At 41.4% G+C, this 17,227-nt stretch overlaps 1 protein-coding gene across 2 annotated transcripts in view; it reads left to right on the top strand.

Moving 5' to 3' along the window:
• MMP16 (matrix metallopeptidase 16) overlaps window positions 1-17,227 on the top strand; it is a 180,010-nt gene that overhangs the window by 82,849 nt on the left and 79,934 nt on the right. For both annotated transcript variants that reach the window (XM_083623336.1, XM_083623335.1), the window contains 2 exons: window positions 3,762-3,884; window positions 12,871-13,175. In XM_083623336.1, coding sequence (XP_083479462.1) covers window positions 3,762-3,884; window positions 12,871-13,175 — 428 coding nt within the window. The remainder of the gene's footprint in view (window positions 1-3,761; window positions 3,885-12,870; window positions 13,176-17,227) is intronic.

Below are 17,227 nucleotides of genomic sequence, written 5' to 3'. Positions count from 1 at the left end.
TCGCTGTTACTGTAAATCTGCTAACTATTGTTTGTTAAAGAAAGGATCTGTTTTCTTTAGCCCATGAATGGTTTCTTAGTAGCGTTCATTTTAAATTGGAAGCCTCTTCTTATCAGAGTAAGCATACATGGTTTCCATTGTGAGGACTCCAAAAGACTTTTCTTTATCTCTCTTGCTAGTATTGAGCTCAAAGCGCCTGTTGGACAAGAGAAAAGATAGTTCCCTCTGTATTTTGGATACCTATTCAGACTCAGTGACAGTTTCATGAAATGACAGGCTGCAATCCTGAGGGTTTGTTCACATATACTGAAGGGCTTGTCCGCACCAAAGAACTTTTATATGCCTGGATGGACTTAGGAGATGCTTTATGTGATAAGCAGTCTCTATTCTGTCTTACCCTTTTTGTGGCTTCCTGTATAGAATGCCAGACTACAGACTTTTTTTTTGGGGGGGGGAGGCTACTTGGGGCCACAAAGCCCATACTGGGTCTAGTTCTGTCATTCTTTGTATTGCGGCCATTTTACACAAATTATCAAATGGGGGAATGCATCTCTCCTATTTTCAGAGCATATTTCATAGAATTAAAGAATTGGCAGGGAGAGTCCAGCAGCAGCACCTAAGGGAGACCATTCCACTGTCAAACATCTCTTACTGTCTGAAAGTTAAAACAAAAAAATATTTTTCCTTCCAGTAGCACCTTAAAGACCAACTAAGTTAGTTCTTGGTATGAGCTTTCGTGTGCATGCACACTTCTTCAGATACGAAAGCTCATACCAAGAACTAACTTAGTTGGTCTTTAAGGTGCTACTGGAAGGAAAAAAAATTTTTTGTTTTGACTATGGCAGACCAACACGGCTACCTATCTGTGTCTGAAAGTTCTTCATGATGTTTAGTCAGAATCTCCTTTCTTGTAACTTGAATCCATTGGATTGGGTCCTAGCCTCCTGAGCAGGAGAAAACAAGCTTTCTCCATTCTCCATATGACAGCCCTTTAGATGGCTATCATATTTAAGTGTAATCATTTGCATGTAAGATTGCCTTGTAAGCTAATAAGACTCCCTCTACCTAAAACAAACAAAAAAAAAAAAATTCTTTCCAGTAGCACCTTAAAGACCAACTAAGTTAGTTCTTGGTATGAGCTTTCGTGTGCATGCACACTTCGTCAGATACACTGAAACAGAACCTCTACCTAGTGTAGGCTCAGTGAATGCTGAGGTAATCCCTCCAACTAGTGGAGGGATTATATGGGGTATTGATAGTTGCTTGACATTTAAAATAATGGGAAGAACATCCTTTCCACGTGGTTCTCTTTCTTCTGCATTAAAACAGGATCCGTTGTACCTCTACCACCCTTATATGATTACCCCACCTAATCTAAGCCAGGGTTTCCCAAACTTTGGTCTCCAGCTGTTTTTGGACTACAACTCCCATCATCCCTAGCTAGCAAGACCATTGGTCAGGGATGATGGGAATTGTAGTTAACCTCGTTATGTTGTGCTACAAATGGTGGGGGTGGGGAGTGCCTGCCTACGGAGGCTTAACAATATCCTAATGTTTCCTAGACCAGTTTTTCTATATTGGATTGAGCTGAATGCAGGTGGATCAAGAAAGGGAGCCTTTCTGTATGCCAAAAGGGCAGCAACAATAAAAACCCTCAGACTAACTCGCTTGGCTGACTTCCAGAGAAAGTCTAATATTTATCTAATATTCATTAGCTTTTTCCTTGGAAGTCAAACACCTATTCTCCCTGCTCATTTTTGATCTATTTCAGTGTTGATCAACCCTGAATTGCTACTGCCATGCGCATTCTGCAGCATGGGAGCTACTTTATCATTGCCTGATCCTTTGATGCAAGTGAAGGCTGAAGGTGAAGAATGTGGCCATGTGGGTGGAGGTGGTTATCTTTTGGTCTTTCCCACAGAGTTTGCACCCAATTAATGCAGGGGATTTTGCACAGGAAGTTGTTGTGCCCTTGTTCCACCGAGAAACTGTATTTTGCTAATTAAGGCTGTTTGCTCTTAGTGGAAAGAAACTAATGAGAAGCTCAATTATGTCAGAGCCTGAGACCAAACAATCCCTCTGTGTTTTTGGGCTAGAGATGAAATGAAACGAAGCTTGTTCAGATTTTTTAAAAATGACTTGAAAAAGAGAGACATCTAAACACAAAGGCCACAATCCTGCACCAACTTCAGCTAATTTCAGGCAAGGGAAATCAATTCTATGTCCTAATTCTGTATTGGATTGTATCCAAACTGTGGAATTACTTTTTGAATCAATTGCATTTTATTTGCCTGTAAATGCTCCTGTAGTTATTAGTGAACCTTGGAAAGTGAGAGCAGCTTCCTAGTGTTACATGGCAAAATACAAACAGCTCAGCTATTCACTGTTTCAGTGACTCAAAAGGAATGCAACATTAGGGCATTGTCGTTGTGATTAGGTATAATTGTGAGTTTCTAATAATGGTGGTATTCAACCCAGCCTAATGGTCGTTATAGACCTTTATTATCTTAAAAGGTAAAGGGACCCCTGACCATTAGGTCCAGTCACAGACCTAATAATAGTAATAGTAATAGTAATGTGTTATTATCTTACACAGCAATTTTAGTTTTCAGAGTAAGGAACACAATATACTAGGAATGCTCATGAAATTCTTCCTGTCTGAATCTCTCTCCAGTTATGGGGTTTCCAAATGACTTGATTGTCAAAGTTACCTGTCATGTGCCCTATCTTTTGATTTTTGTTCATTCCACTGCACATTTACTGTAATTTACATCATCCCCCCCCCCGCATGTTGCCGATGCACATGAGTGCATTGACTCATGAGAATGCAGTGCAAAAAGGATTGTATCAAGAGCTCTGCTTATACTGTGCACATCATGTGCAGATTCAATCAATGCCCTGATATGCATGGGGTGGGGGGTGGGGAGAGAGAGATCAGTGTAGAAAACGGTGCTTTTGCTATTTTAGAAATTCAGCAGGTAGATTGAAATGTCCGGCAAAGCCATCCTGTGGCACAGTAAGCAAATGAGATAGGGGGCATTTACTCATTCCTCCAATGTGCATTATATTTCTATAATATGGGTTAGAGAGAGAGCGAGAGCTGAAGCTCAGTGGTGCAATGCATGCTTTGAATGCTCAATCCCATGTTCAATCCTGGGCATCTTCAGGTAGGGCTGGAAAGGACCTGTCAGAAACCATGAGTGCTCCTGCCAGTCAGATCACACTAAACTAGACTGATTGGGGGTGGGGGGAGCCAGCTTCCATGGTTCCGCAGCTTCCATTAATAGCAGGTTTTACATATAAATCATTCTTGCTGTTGCTCTCTACTCTCTCAGGGAGCTGCCTTCTCCCTCCAGGCACTTTTTTTTGAAATAAAAGAAACTGAAGGTAGCCATAATCAGAGCCCAGTTCATAAAGCACCATCCATTGTTGATTTCCTGCTTAATTTGCACAGAGCTCCTGAATACGAAGGATCCATGCAAATCATGAACAGGTAGCAACCCCACCTACCAATCTGCTTGCTTGCCCCTTTCTGTCTCCCTGTATGGGTATTCTAATGGGATGTGCGATTTAGAAATGCCAGCCAGGAAATAGATGAATAGATGTGGAAGTGTGTGGTGGGTGGGAGTCGTATCTTGGAAGGGTGGAGAGAGAGAATAGCTGTTTATTAATGAAATGAGCTAGCGGTTGTCAGCTGCATTAAGAAGTTATTGCCACTGTGTGCCACTGATCTCTTCCTTTGTCTCCTTATTTGTTTAAAGCTGGATGAAGAAGCCTCGTTGCGGTGTGCCTGATCAGACACGAGGCAACTCCAGATTTAATATTCGTCGAAAGCGATACGCATTAACAGGACAGAAGTGGCAACACAAACATATCACTTACAGGTAATGAAAGCAGAGCTGTGACCCTTTCCCTTGTAGGTGCTTTAGCATTGCAAATAAATAAATAAATGCAGCTCTATTACTGAGATATGATTTGTCAAAGACAATGATGTTGGTATGCAGCTTGAAAATATTGATTTGCATGTCTTGGGAGAAAATGCTCATGAGCTGCAGAAGCAATGAATGATTTTCTGGAGTCCAAATGGTCCGTGATTATATAAAGTGTTCTTTTGAAGCTCTCACTATCAAATTAACCTCTTGCCTCCCTTGAAACCACTATGAACATCTTTCAACAGCCTTGGCAACTTTTCTGGGGAAATTGCTCAGGAAGAACAAAAGTGGGGTCTAAGCTAAAGGTAAAGGTACCCTTGCCCGTACGGGCCAGTCTTGACAGACTCTAGGGTTGTGCGCTCATCTCACTCTATAGGCTAGCGCTGTCCGCAGACACTTCCAGATCACGTGGCCAGCGTGACAAGCTGCATTTGGCGAGCCAGTGCAGCACACGGAACGCCGTTTACCTTCCCGCTGGTAAGCGGTCCCTATTTATCTACTTGCACCCGGGGGTGCTTTCGAACTGCTAGGTTGGCAGGCGCTGGGACCGAACGACTGGAGTGCACCCCGCCGCGGGGATTCGAACCGCCGACCATGCAATTGGCAAATCCTAGGCACTGAGGTTTTACCCACAGTGCCACCCGCGTCCCTTGTGGGGTCTACTCATCTAAATATGCTCACCAGGTCATGGCGGGCGGGGAGTGCTTTCTGGATTTGGGGGCCTTCAAGTCTATGCCAAAGTGGAATTAGATTGATTAAAAACTGGCAAGTGGCTGAGGAAGCATTTTCATGCCTTTATAGAAGTGTGTGTGTGTGTGTGTGTGTGTATAGGTGTAATTCTCTTAACACTTTTAGAACATGCGTCATGGACTGGCCGGATGCAGAAGAATGGTGGGGGACAGCAGCTCGTGGTCCTCTGGGGGTACCCCCAAGGGAAGAAGGCTCAGAGCCAGGGGATTGGTGGTGGGATGCTGGTCAAATGGAAAAGAGGGAGCAGACTGGGAGGAGGAGGTGTTGGAAGCTGAAGAAGCAACAGGGTTTAGTGAGCAGGAAAAGGCTGTGGCAGAGAACAGCCCAGAATCAGAGGCAGAAGCACATTTAACGATGCAGACAAAGAGCCAGTGTAGCTAGGAGGCATGTTGGATATAGTGGCTCAAGGGATTGACTCTGTCTAAGCTTGTAGAATACCCACAGGCTCCACCTGTGTTCTACAGTGGAGGCTGGTCCATTAGAGGAAATATGCACTGTGACCTTTATATTTAGCCAGGGTAACTTAGTTGAAGTTTGCTACGGCCATCCATGTTTAAGGCTGGTGTGACAGAGGTAGATTTCAACCAAAGAATGGGTGAGCGCTGTCACTGTTACAAGTTCCAGAAATTTAGGGTACTTAGATCTTTCATCACTATGAGAATGTGAATCCTTTGAACTTCTTTGCTCATCATTATTGATTGATTTTATTGATTTGTCTAGTACTCTTTTGAACTGAGTTATATTATTAGATTTAGTAGCTTCCCAGGAGAGCAGGTTCCATAGAGGAAAGACTATAGCTTAGTGAACAGAGAACATGATTTGCAGGCAAAAGGTCTTGGGTTCAATCCCTGGCGTCTCCAGGTAGGCCTCAAGCCCTGGAGATCTGCAGTATAAACAAAGCCCATCTAGATGGACTGAGGGCCTTACTTTGGTATAAAGCATTACTTTGGTATAAATTCCAATGATTCCAAAGATCAATGAATTTTTAGTGTCAAAAACAATTTGCTTAATTTCATCCTAATTTCATAGGGCATTTCCTTGTTCTAGTCTGATGAGGAGTATAAATAATGGGACCCTACTGTGGGTGGCGCTGTGGGTTAAACCACACAGCCTAGGACTTGCCGATCAGAAAGTCGGCAGTTCCAATCCCTGTGACGGGGTGAGCTCCCATTGCTCGGTCCCTGCTCCTGCCAACCTAGCAGTTCGAAAGCACGTCAAAGTGCAAGTAGATAAATAGGTACTGCTCTGGCGGGAAGGTAAACGGCGTTTCCGTGCGCTGCTCTGGTTTGCCAGAAGCGGCTTAGTCATGCTGGCCACATGACCCGGAAGCTGTACGCCGGCTCCCTCGGCCAATAAAGCAAGATGAGCACCGCAACCCCAGAGTCGGTCACAACTGGACCTAATGGTCAAGGGTACCTTCACCTTTACCTATTCATGCTATTGCTCATTTTCTGTATATTTTCATTGGCATATTAAAAAAAACAACGTTACATCTTTAACATGGGATATTATGAAGCTTGCTTGCAGAAGAGATAGTCCTAGAACATCTTTGCCTGAAATGTTTGGATTTTCTTTGAACATGATTAGGAAGTGGTGTTTTATTTTATTTTTTTTTGCTTGAGCAATACTCATTTGTATTTATATATTAAATTTCAAACATGCAAAGTCCTTCTTGTGTATTCTTCTGAGAAATCCTGTACAATCTTGTAACGTAGCTCAGTTAAGAAAAGAAGGGCACTGGAATAATGTTTTATGCTAATATCATAATGTGATGTTACTCATCCTAAGCTTCCAGAATAAATCAGGGTATAATCTTAAATAAGCTGTTTCCTCTCCTCCCTTATTTTAGAAGTCTCTCCCCCTTCCCTTTTAGGGACACTGATTCTGATGATTTATATTCCCTGAGTGATTTACAGCCAAGTTAGGGTTTCTTCCCACTATGCGGTTACCAACATTGGATTTCATTTCCCATTCTATTGCCAGTCACCTTGTTTTGAGACTAAGTGCTACAGAGCTCGCTGTCTGCTTTAGATGTCTGCATCTTGAGCTGTTACGTATAGTCAGAAAAATTGGAAAACTCACTCGCTAGCTATCCCTTCCCCCCCAGATAATGAATGAATGTGATTAACTGCACACCCTCTTGGACCATCTTTTGTTTCCACCTCACTCCGTTGCCTATATTGTGTTTAGTTGTTTCTTCTCTGTGTCGTGTATTCCAGGCAGCAAGATTTCCCCCTGTATCTTGAGTTTACTTTGTACGAAATTGCTTTCTTAATGGGTGTGATCAATAATTCAAAGAACTATGTTGAGAATTCAGTAGCAGTTCTCAAAGTGTGAAGCAGGCTTCTTCTGTAAGGTGGGGTCTGTTAAGAAGATAAGGACCCTGCTGGGTAATGGCAAGGCTTCATTCAGTCGCAGGTCCTGTTTCCCAGAGTGGCCAGTCAGAGCTTTCCAAGGAACTCATAAACAAGGCATGCAGGCCCCCTGTTAACTGTTATTCAGAGGCATGCTGTCACTAGATGTGGAGGTTTAATTTAATTAGTTCATAATAAAATAACTATTGGATTGAGCACATGAGACCAATAGTGGGTCCAACGGTCAAGCAGGCAGTTTCTGCTTGTGGCGCAGAGGGAAGAAGGCTGATGGGGCTCTTCAAGTTGAGAAGGAAAACTCTGATCCAAAACCTCCACTGCCTTGCTGGATATCTTAAGGAGAAGAAAAAGCTAAGGAGTAAACCCTACACAAATCTGAAGTGAAGTCCCTAAGATGGTTGGATGGCATCTTGTGTGCCTCCTTCTGGCAACTCCTGCGGCCAAGTTGGCGCCAAGCACATTGTTCTGCTTTCTTTGGACCACATCAGTAAGGCTGAGGGGACGGGGTGAGGTCCAGTGCTGAGGGCCTTCTGGCGGTTCCCTCACTGCGAGAAGCGAAGTTACAGGGAACCAGGCAGAGGGCCTTCTCAGTAGTGGCGCCCGCCCTGTGGAACGCCCTCCCACCAGATGTCAAAGGAAAAAACAACTACCACACTTTTAGAAGACATCTGAAGGCAGCCCTGCTTAGGGAAGCTTTTAATATCTGAAGGACTATGGTATTTTAATCTTTTGTTGGAAGCCGCCCAGAGTGGCTAAGGAAACCCAGCCAGACAGGCGGGGTATAAATAATAAGTTGTTGCTGTTGTTGTTATCTGGGTAGCCCAGGGCCTCCATGCACGTGGCCAAGGCTATTGCCCTGGGAAGGTCATTTGAGTGCTACTAAAGCAGCAGTTTGACTTCACCCCCTAGAGGTGACGAATACTTTCAGCAAACAAACGTTAGGCCCATAGGTACCTGCTGAATCTACCACAAGAGCATCCTACAGGAGTTTTGTGTTGATATCAAATGAACCTCACTGACTAGGGGGACAACCAGTGGCATCCAGTGACAATCCAACAGATGTAGATATAACTCATTGAATCCTAAGCTAACTTAATTGAAAGAACTTTCCAGAAGGAAAAATTCCCTTCCATTAAAAACCTCTCCAGGTGGGTTTTTGTGGGTGGGGGATCTCTGTAGTGTGTGGTGGCACATGAGAGACAGCTGGGATGGGCTAATTGCCTCAGAGCAGGTAGAGATCCACTCAGTCCCTCAGCAGCCCTCTGTGCCCCATCCCACATTATTCAGGAGGGCACAAGTGGTTGCCGGGGGAGGTGCAGGCACTGCTGTAGAGATGCAAGATTGGGAAACTTTTCCTTCTGTGAATTTCTTTCAGTTAACTTATCTTTGGATCCAAGGCAAAGACGCTACCATCTTCTTTTTCAACCCTTTTTCTAATAATCATTTCCATTTTGGACTGACCACTGCACAGCCACCTGTTGGATCACAACTCCAGTCGATCGTTATGGTACAGTCATAACTAGTTCATAGTTTCCAGCCAACCAGTTCAAATAGATCCTGTTGGAGCTCTTCACAGTCAATGCCATCCTGAACAATTTGGTGTCAGTCACAAAACACGTCTTTCTCTTGATGGGGAAGCCAATTGATCTGAATTGCAGAAAACTGATTTTTCTGTGGGCTTCTTGGAATAGATTGACTCTGTTAGCAGTGGTGGAATTCACCTTGGTAGCTTCTAAAGTTCAAACCAGCTTTCTTCCTTCTCACTAGTATAATAAATTTTACTGCTTTTAGGAATTTTTTGTTTTGTTGTATTCACTAGTTTATTTTACTGTTTCTTCTCTGTTGTGACCCATAGTTGAAGCAGTAAAGGCTGATACATACATTTATACTTATATAAACACACACACACACACACACACAAAATATGTTCGTGTGTAGTATGTGTGTTTGTGTTTATATTTTTATATATATGAGAACAGCCTTCTGGCATCTTATTTGGTGTCTATTCAAATTGTGTAACAGTGAAAGGGATTGCCATGAAGGAAGTCTTCCCCATACCATTGAAAATACTGTAAAAAGGACCAGATGCTCAAAGTAGTTACCAAATTGAGAATAGTGCTTGTTGTCACAAGCTGCTGCTTTTTTTTTTTTTTTTTGACAGATTAGATATATGACTGTGGATGTCTGGGAACAACTGCATTTTAGACGGAAAGGCAAAATTGACAGAAAGGGACTACTTAACAATTTACCTGTTTATTGAAAATGGCACAAAACTATGTATTTCTCCAATTCAGCCTTCCCTGCATCTGTCATCAACAAGGCAGGCTCATCTATCACACGGAATTGTGTATATGCTTAAAATTGTGCTCTTGTGTTATTACTATTAGAGTTCATGTATCAAAACGTCACTTTTTTTCTGTTTATGGCTGCAAAACGTCCTCTGCTCAAGGACAGAATTTATATTATTATTTTTTTGCCTTACGGCGAGGAATCTGATTCTAGAAGGGTCACCAAACTCAAAGTCTTCTGGAAATCTTTGCTTTCAGAAGATGGACATTGGTGGTTAACTGCTGTCCCACCATACTGATGATATTTACATACCACAAGTGCTTTCCCCGCTAAGTTTTAGGCCTGTAATTTACTGATTGCTCTTGATGCTAAAACAGTACGTGAAATCATGACCTTATTAAAGTCAGTTGGGTTTTGCAACAGATCACTTTAGCAGAGTGGAGCTGAGATTGTATTTGTTGTGACCGATTCCAAGCTGTAATTCCGACCCCACTCAGGTGTTCCACTGAAGATTTGAAGAAGGATGTCAGCCCCACCCCCACCACCTTCATCCACTATGTATGTGGAAACTCAACTTGATTCTTGCTTCAAACCTCCCATTTCTTCTGGAGACAGATTCTCCTTGCTGCCCTCCTTCAAAATTTTGTAGTGTATGCCAAAAATCCAGAGGCCAGAGCTAGAAGATGGAGATGCCTGTATTCCTTTCTGCAGCAAGATGTTAAAATGAAATGAAATGAAATCATAAAACAAAAGAAAACAAAAATGTTGTGGCCGCATTTGAGTCTGGTCTATTTGCTGTAATTCCTTTAAACTACAATCTCTACCTGCACTTCTTTTGTTCTTAACCAAGTACTCAGGATTAAACTACAATCTTTTGAGTAATATGGCACTCTCTGGAAATGTGTCAAATTTTTAAGAAGAGTCGCATAAAGTTGGCCGTTGCATTTCCACGGGGAGCCTCCACTTCATTGCAAGACATTGCAAGGGCTCAATTTTTGACATTCTGGGGGCTCAAGACTGGACCAGTTATTTCTGAATTCCTGTATTTACGTGTTTCTGCTTTTTTATTATACAGTTTTATTGTTTTTACATTACTTTTGTATAAAGCTTAGGGGGTTTGTGTGTGTATCAAGCAGTCTAGAAATTCTTACAAATAAATAAACTTGGGTCAAAATGCAACTGGAAAGGAATTACAATTATATAAAACAAATAACTTCTGATGGTGGCAATGTAGGACTAAAGTGGCATGGACGCTTTGGCTGCTTGTGACCGGTTGCTTATAACTGAATGGGAGCAGTGAGAAAGGGCCAAATAGCCAGCACTCACTCTCACGCAGCCTGCTTGTAGGCAAGAATACTTAACCCCTTGGCATTGTTGTTCTTAGCTAGGGCCAGCGACAGCCATTCCTCTATCAGCAGCAGCCAGCCTTGGAGGGCATCCAAAGTCTTCAGATAATCCAGACATCTGAATTACTGTTTGTTTGGATTACTGAGGAGGGCTGCGTTACTTCATCACTTGCAGACATACTCAGCTCTCCCAACTTGATTTTGCTTCTGTGCACTGAATTTTATGTGCTTTCAGGGGTATCAACTCCCCACTTGCCATTTTATGTTCTAATAGCCTTAATTAATCCCTGATCTTTCAGTGACTATGAATGGGCTAGGTAAAACATAACAGGGTTAATTTTTTTTTTAAAAAATGGAAACATGAGAGCTCTATATGCACTTTTTGGAGATATGCAGTGCCTTATAATCTGGCATGATTTATAATGTTGCATCAATGAATCATCCAAGATTTTATTCATGAAAATTTTCTGCTCTGACAAAGCATCACATTTGGAGGAAATTTATATAACTGTTACATAACATGTTTGCGCTCTGGAATGTTTCCTTTTGAAATATTTTTAGAATATTCATTCTGAAACCTTTGTTCCATATATATTTGTTACATACTTGGGGGGTGGGGAAAATGTTATTCTAAAAATATTATTTTTTTAAAAAAGAAAAGAAACCAAGGGAGCATGTTAGGGTGAAAGATATAGATGCCTTCTGTGTGACTCTCTGGCTGTGTTCCCATGTTAGCCCAGTGGCATGCGAGTCCCAGGAACATCTCTCCTTCATGTTTGACTGAGTAATTTGAGACTTGTTGTCACACCCACTCACCCACCATGCAACAGGAAATACAATGTAATGTGATAGCTCCTCTCCATGCACTACGCAAGGCCAGATTAAGGTGGTTGGGGCCCCCTTTCTCCCAAAATGAAGCCCATGAAATAAAGGACCACAAAATTAGTTTGACTTGTGGTAACTTGAAGGCTAACAACAGCTCCTTCACACCTCAGGCATTCTTATAGCCTGGTGTCCAAACAACCCACTTGTCAATCACATCTCTGACTTCAGTCTTTGGCTAAAAAGATTGGAAGCCGGGAGCAAGTAGGCTGGCATATTTCATAGAAATTGCTTAGAAAATTACCTGCACATTTTGCTTGGAAGCATTCTTTCCGGAAGGGTCTAAAGGTTCTCTCTCTCTCTCTCTCTCTCTCTCTCTCTCTCTTTCTCTCTTTCTCTCTTTCTCTCTTTCTCTCAAAAATCAGACTCTGGCCTCCTTCCAGTCATGGGTCCTGTTGCAGTTTCTCTAATTGGACTATTATATACCTTTTCCTGAGGGTTAGCATGGGTAGAAACTGCAGCATTGAGTTCTTCCTCTGTTTGGATGTTTCTTTTGCCAGTGGGGCATTGGGAGCAGTTCTAACGTCACAACTGGTGTTGACAGTTGTATTTTATTAGAGATAGTTGTATACTTAAGTTACCAAGAATTGAGTCAATAGCTTCACTGTCCTTAAAAAGTACCTGTTAATTATCATGCTTTGTGTAGTGCTTCTTGGGTGGGTGCCTAGCCTGTTATCCTGTTGTTAATGATAATCAATAATAAGATATAATTTGCATCTGTTTGATCAGAATGAAGTGCCATCATTTGACTAAATAATTGTAATTATTATCTAATATGAAAACAGACAGTTCTTGCCTGTCAAATAAGTTTTTGTGAGAGATGTTTATTTTTAACCAGTCGGGGAAGAGAGAAATTTTGCTGCTGCTGATCGGATAACTAAGATCTGATGTAGCAGTCACTTACTAATAATGCTTAAGCACTGTGTAACAGAGTGACTAAGAGACTGAGCATGACTAAGGAGGCCCCTGGTTCAAACTTTTGCCTCTGCCATGAACTCAAAAGATGGCCTTAGGCAAGCCTTATACACCCTCAATCAGCTCATCTGCAATATTGGAGGTAATAATTCTGACTTAACCTTATGTATGGATACAGCTAGGTAATACATGTGAGTATATTTAACTAGGATATGTATGTGTAGTGCTCTGAACTATGCTAATGTTAAGTGTTATTAATGCTGACTGTTTCCCCTTAAGACTGATTTCCCTCCCCCAGTACGGACTGTGTCAAAACAATTCATTGCTTTTGAAGCAGAAGTGAGCAGTGTTACTAATAAGGACATTACCTTTGTTTGTTTGCAGCATAAAGAACGTCACTCCGAAAGTAGGAGATGCTGAAACCCGTAAAGCTATTCGCCGTGCCTTTGACGTGTGGCAGAATGTAACCCCTCTGACGTTTGAGGAAGTTCCTTACATTGAACTAGAGAATGGCAAGAGGGACGTGGATATTACAATCATTTTTGCATCAGGTTTTCATGGAGACAGCTCTCCCTTTGATGGGGAGGGAGGATTTTTGGCTCACGCTTACTTTCCCGGGCCAGGAATTGGGGGAGATACTCATTTTGACTCAGATGAGCCATGGACTTTGGGAAACCCTAATCATGATGGTAAGAACCCAGTTATACTTAAACAGCCTCCATTTCTATCTCTAGCACATTATGTACATACAGAACCGAAGGTTGATTGCATACCTAAATGTGGCACCCAGCAGCCACCATGGCTGCATTTCAGTGTCGGTAATGTTGCTGGCAATTGGATTTAACTTTGCAAAAGGAACGCTAGGAATCTCCTGTCGCACAATTTCCTATCTCACAGAGACGATGAGCTTGGCTGTATTTTGAACATACTGTATGCTATAAAACGATGTAAAGATTTATCTCCTGGTTAATGTTATGTCTGGGAATTATTATTTTTAAAGCTAATAGCATATATTGTAACTTTTGGTGCGTGAACAGATACTAGGGCTGGGGGATATATTGATATAATGTCCAATGCTGATTTGAAGTCCATATCGTGATATCGGTTTCATAATTTTTGACCTGGCAATATATTGTGAATCATGGTGTGTGTGTGTGTGTGTGTGTGTGTGTGTGTGTGTGTGTTAGAGAGAGAGAGAGAGAGAGAGAGGGAGAGAGAGAGCTATGCAAAAATCACTGTGGGGAAAATCGTGAAGCCATCCAGTGCCTCTACATAGCTCCATCCTTATTTCAGACATCGTGATATATCGGTATATCATGATGTTTAGCTGGTGATATATCACGATGCTGAAAACCAGGTGCAACTTTTAAAAACTTTGTCAAACTTTATTGTCTGGATTTTCACTTTTTGAAAACCCTAGCATTACCATCTGGGACACCCCATTCTACACATGGTGAAGGAATAGCACCTGATTTCATAGCTATCCAAACTCAATTACTCTCTGGCATTAACTGTATTAACTCTTGGTCTGCCAAATGTTTGCACAACCAAGAAGGGACCCCTGCCCATCTTCTTTACCCATTCTTGACATACAATGCTCTTTTATCCCCACCCCCGTGCCCCAGTATTTATAGGGATTTGCAGAGTCCTATATAGGGATTCAGTAGCTGGAATCTTGCCTGCTGCATCTGTATGGACATCAAAAATAAATATCTAATTAGCTGTAGGAAATTGAGAAATACGTCCACTCACTATTTCGCTATGTATAAATTCGGTTGGAGGTTGCAGGTGAGGTGAATCATACTGGTTCATAACACAGAGCAAACACATCTGTGTTTATTTGCTCCTTATTATAAATATATATTTTTTAATCTCCAAGAGTTTTTCAGTACTCTTTTGCTACCATCAAAAGAGATAATCGGAAACTGGAACCACATGATAATATAGGTTTGCACAGAATAACATATGAGGATGGGGCTATTGGAAATTCACACTGCAAGTATTGTTCAAAAAAATAAGAATACTTTGATTAAGATAGGTAAGCAAATTAAAGCTGGTGGTTAATTAGATGATTTAGGCTGCAATTCTACAGTCACTTACCTGGGAACAAATCCCATTGAACCCAGTAGCTCTTACTTCTGAGTAGTCTCATTTTAGGATTGCACTGCACATTAAATGGATTTGCTTGCTGCATGATGTCTGGTTCAAACAATATGGTTTTTAAGGCAGAATAGTTATCTGTGATGTCTGTAAAAGGAAGGAACTATATCCTGAACTCAAATTAAAATGTCCTTCAAGGAGAAAAGGCTAGAATTGGTAATTAAAGCTTTACGAGCACACAAAATGTATATTGAGGTTTATTGATTGGTATGGGGTAACTGTGGACACTTTTTTTCTTTTCTTTTTCAGGGATCCACCCTCCCCCCCCCGACTCGGGCTTTTATTGAACAATGTTTGCATTTAAATATCCGTAACAAGGATTTAATCTAATACTACCTAGGATGAGTCCAGCATAGTAACACATCTAAATGGTGCATTTTTTCTTCAGCATGGCAGGCTCAATAAGACAGCAGTTTATTGATCTTAACTATCACAGAAACCTATAGGATTCTCACTTATGTCAGATGAAATCCTATCCCCTTGACAGCAAAATGAACTCTGCCGCTCATGGTTTACTGTGTACTTAGAGCTTTAAATCTCACCTCGGCATCAGAGGAAGCATTTGGTAATCCAGGAACCTCAATAGCAAAGCAGCAGCAGAAGAAAATGCTATGGGATAGAATTTTAATTAAAGACCTAACCGGAGAAACACGTCAGATACCCACTGCAATGCATTTCCTTTGATCTGCTCACTAAAGATCAAATTTACAAATGGTTTTGGAATTGACTCTTTTTCGCTTTGTTGTGGGTCTTGCAGTGTAGGAGTTGGTGTTAAAGCCAAAGCATCTTGGATCAAAATTCTGGGTTCTCAAACTGGTGCAAGGGGCATGGCTGATTACTGCAGCTGCGCTGAGGGAGGCACTGTTTACTGTATCTCTAGGCTTTTGAAGAGATACTGATGCAAGGAAAAGTTGCACTTTCAAGGGGGAGATATTAGAGTGGCTGCAGCTGTGCTGCTTCATCTTGCCAAACCACTGTTACCACAGTTTAATAATATTGGGTTGTCTAGCAATAAGTCATGATACTAGGATATGTGAAATGTTTGTAGATGTAAGGCTCTAATTGCCAAATTCTAAACCTTTGTGATTGGTGGGGTATAGTTACAGTGTCTGCACCACTGAGGGTGGCATCGTCGTCGTGCTAGCTCAACATCACAAATTATCAGCACTCTCCTCTTCTGAAGTAGTTATTTCCTGGTGCAGCAGTTCTCAGCATCAGGCATAAATGTCACTTGAGGCATTATTGGGTCAACATCACATCACAGAGTGTTGCCCCAGTGTCCCTTTTCTACAACGTGATGCCTGGAAGCATATTCAGAACGTGTTTCTTAGACAAGAGGAAATAATCTACTTTGCAGGTTATCAAACAAGATGATGATGACATATGTGTGTGTGTGGCCAATAGTGCAGAACACTATAATAATTCAGTAACAAATTCAGATTGCTGGATATTAATCAATACAGTATATTATAGTGCTTTTGAATTGCATTCACACCAGCAGGAATTTGTGCAATCTGCTAAAGAAAGTTATACGAAGAGGAAATGTAACCTGGCACAGCACACCTATCAACTATCACTGCTTGTACTCCCCTTCAACAATGTATATATCAACAATTTATATTCCAACTAACTAGACCTGCTAGCAGAAGCCCATGCAAGACTTTTCCAAGTGCAACAGGGTCTCCCTCCGCCCCCAAAAAGAAAAATGCTCAGTGAGAGTGTTGAGAGAAACTCCTGAATGAAACACAAAGGAGGGAGGAAAGAGATTGTTCCATCAGGCAAGCAGAAATGCTTATGCCTTATGCTAAGGGAGTGATCTCCTTAGTGCTAAATTGAATTGCTCCCTTAGCTGTGTGCAGTGAAGTTAAATCTGAAAGGTCACTTAAAATGCCTTCTGGAAAAGGTCTTTACCAAGTACCAAAGGTTCAACAGGTAGGGGTTCCATCTGATCTCAAATGGGAGTGAGTTTCACAGAATTAGGCCCAAACATATGAGCTGTACGCAGAGTTCTGTTAGCAAAACAGGGCTTTTCCTTCCTTCTCCTCCTAGCCTCTCCAGTCATACTCCAGTTTACTTCCATCGGGTACTAAATCAGTAATGGCCACAGTAACTTTTAGTTATTAGTTAAATTTTTCACTAAAGAAATGTCACTGAAACTACATGGGGGTGGGGAATCACAATTCAACAGAATTAAGCTTATACAAGTTCATAAACAATAATAATAATAATAATAATAATAATAATAATAATAATAATATCTTTATTGTCATTGCCCCCTCTCAGGGACAACGAACAAACAACTAATTTAAATAATTAAATAATTAAAATAATTAAAAATTAAATAATTAAAAATACATTTAACTTTTTGAGTTGAGGTACGAAAATCACCAGGCAAGGTCCCTTTGTGAAGACACTATCTTAGACATCCAAAAGTCACAGTGGAGCAAAATATATAACTAGATTAAAGGTATAAGGTATTCTTCAGAGTTAGACGCCCCAGTCCCAGCTCCTGGCATAAATGGTGGTTTCTGTGAGTACAGTCCTTGTATGGTCTGCTGTCATTTAAAATATCATATAAAAC

Source organism: Podarcis filfolensis (genome assembly GCF_964270895.1).
Source record: "Podarcis filfolensis genome assembly, chromosome: 7".
In the NCBI taxonomy this organism is placed as follows: Eukaryota; Metazoa; Chordata; class Lepidosauria; order Squamata; family Lacertidae; genus Podarcis; species Podarcis filfolensis.
The sequence above is the reverse complement of the archived record's forward strand: the minus strand, read 5'-3'. Positions and strand labels throughout refer to the sequence as shown.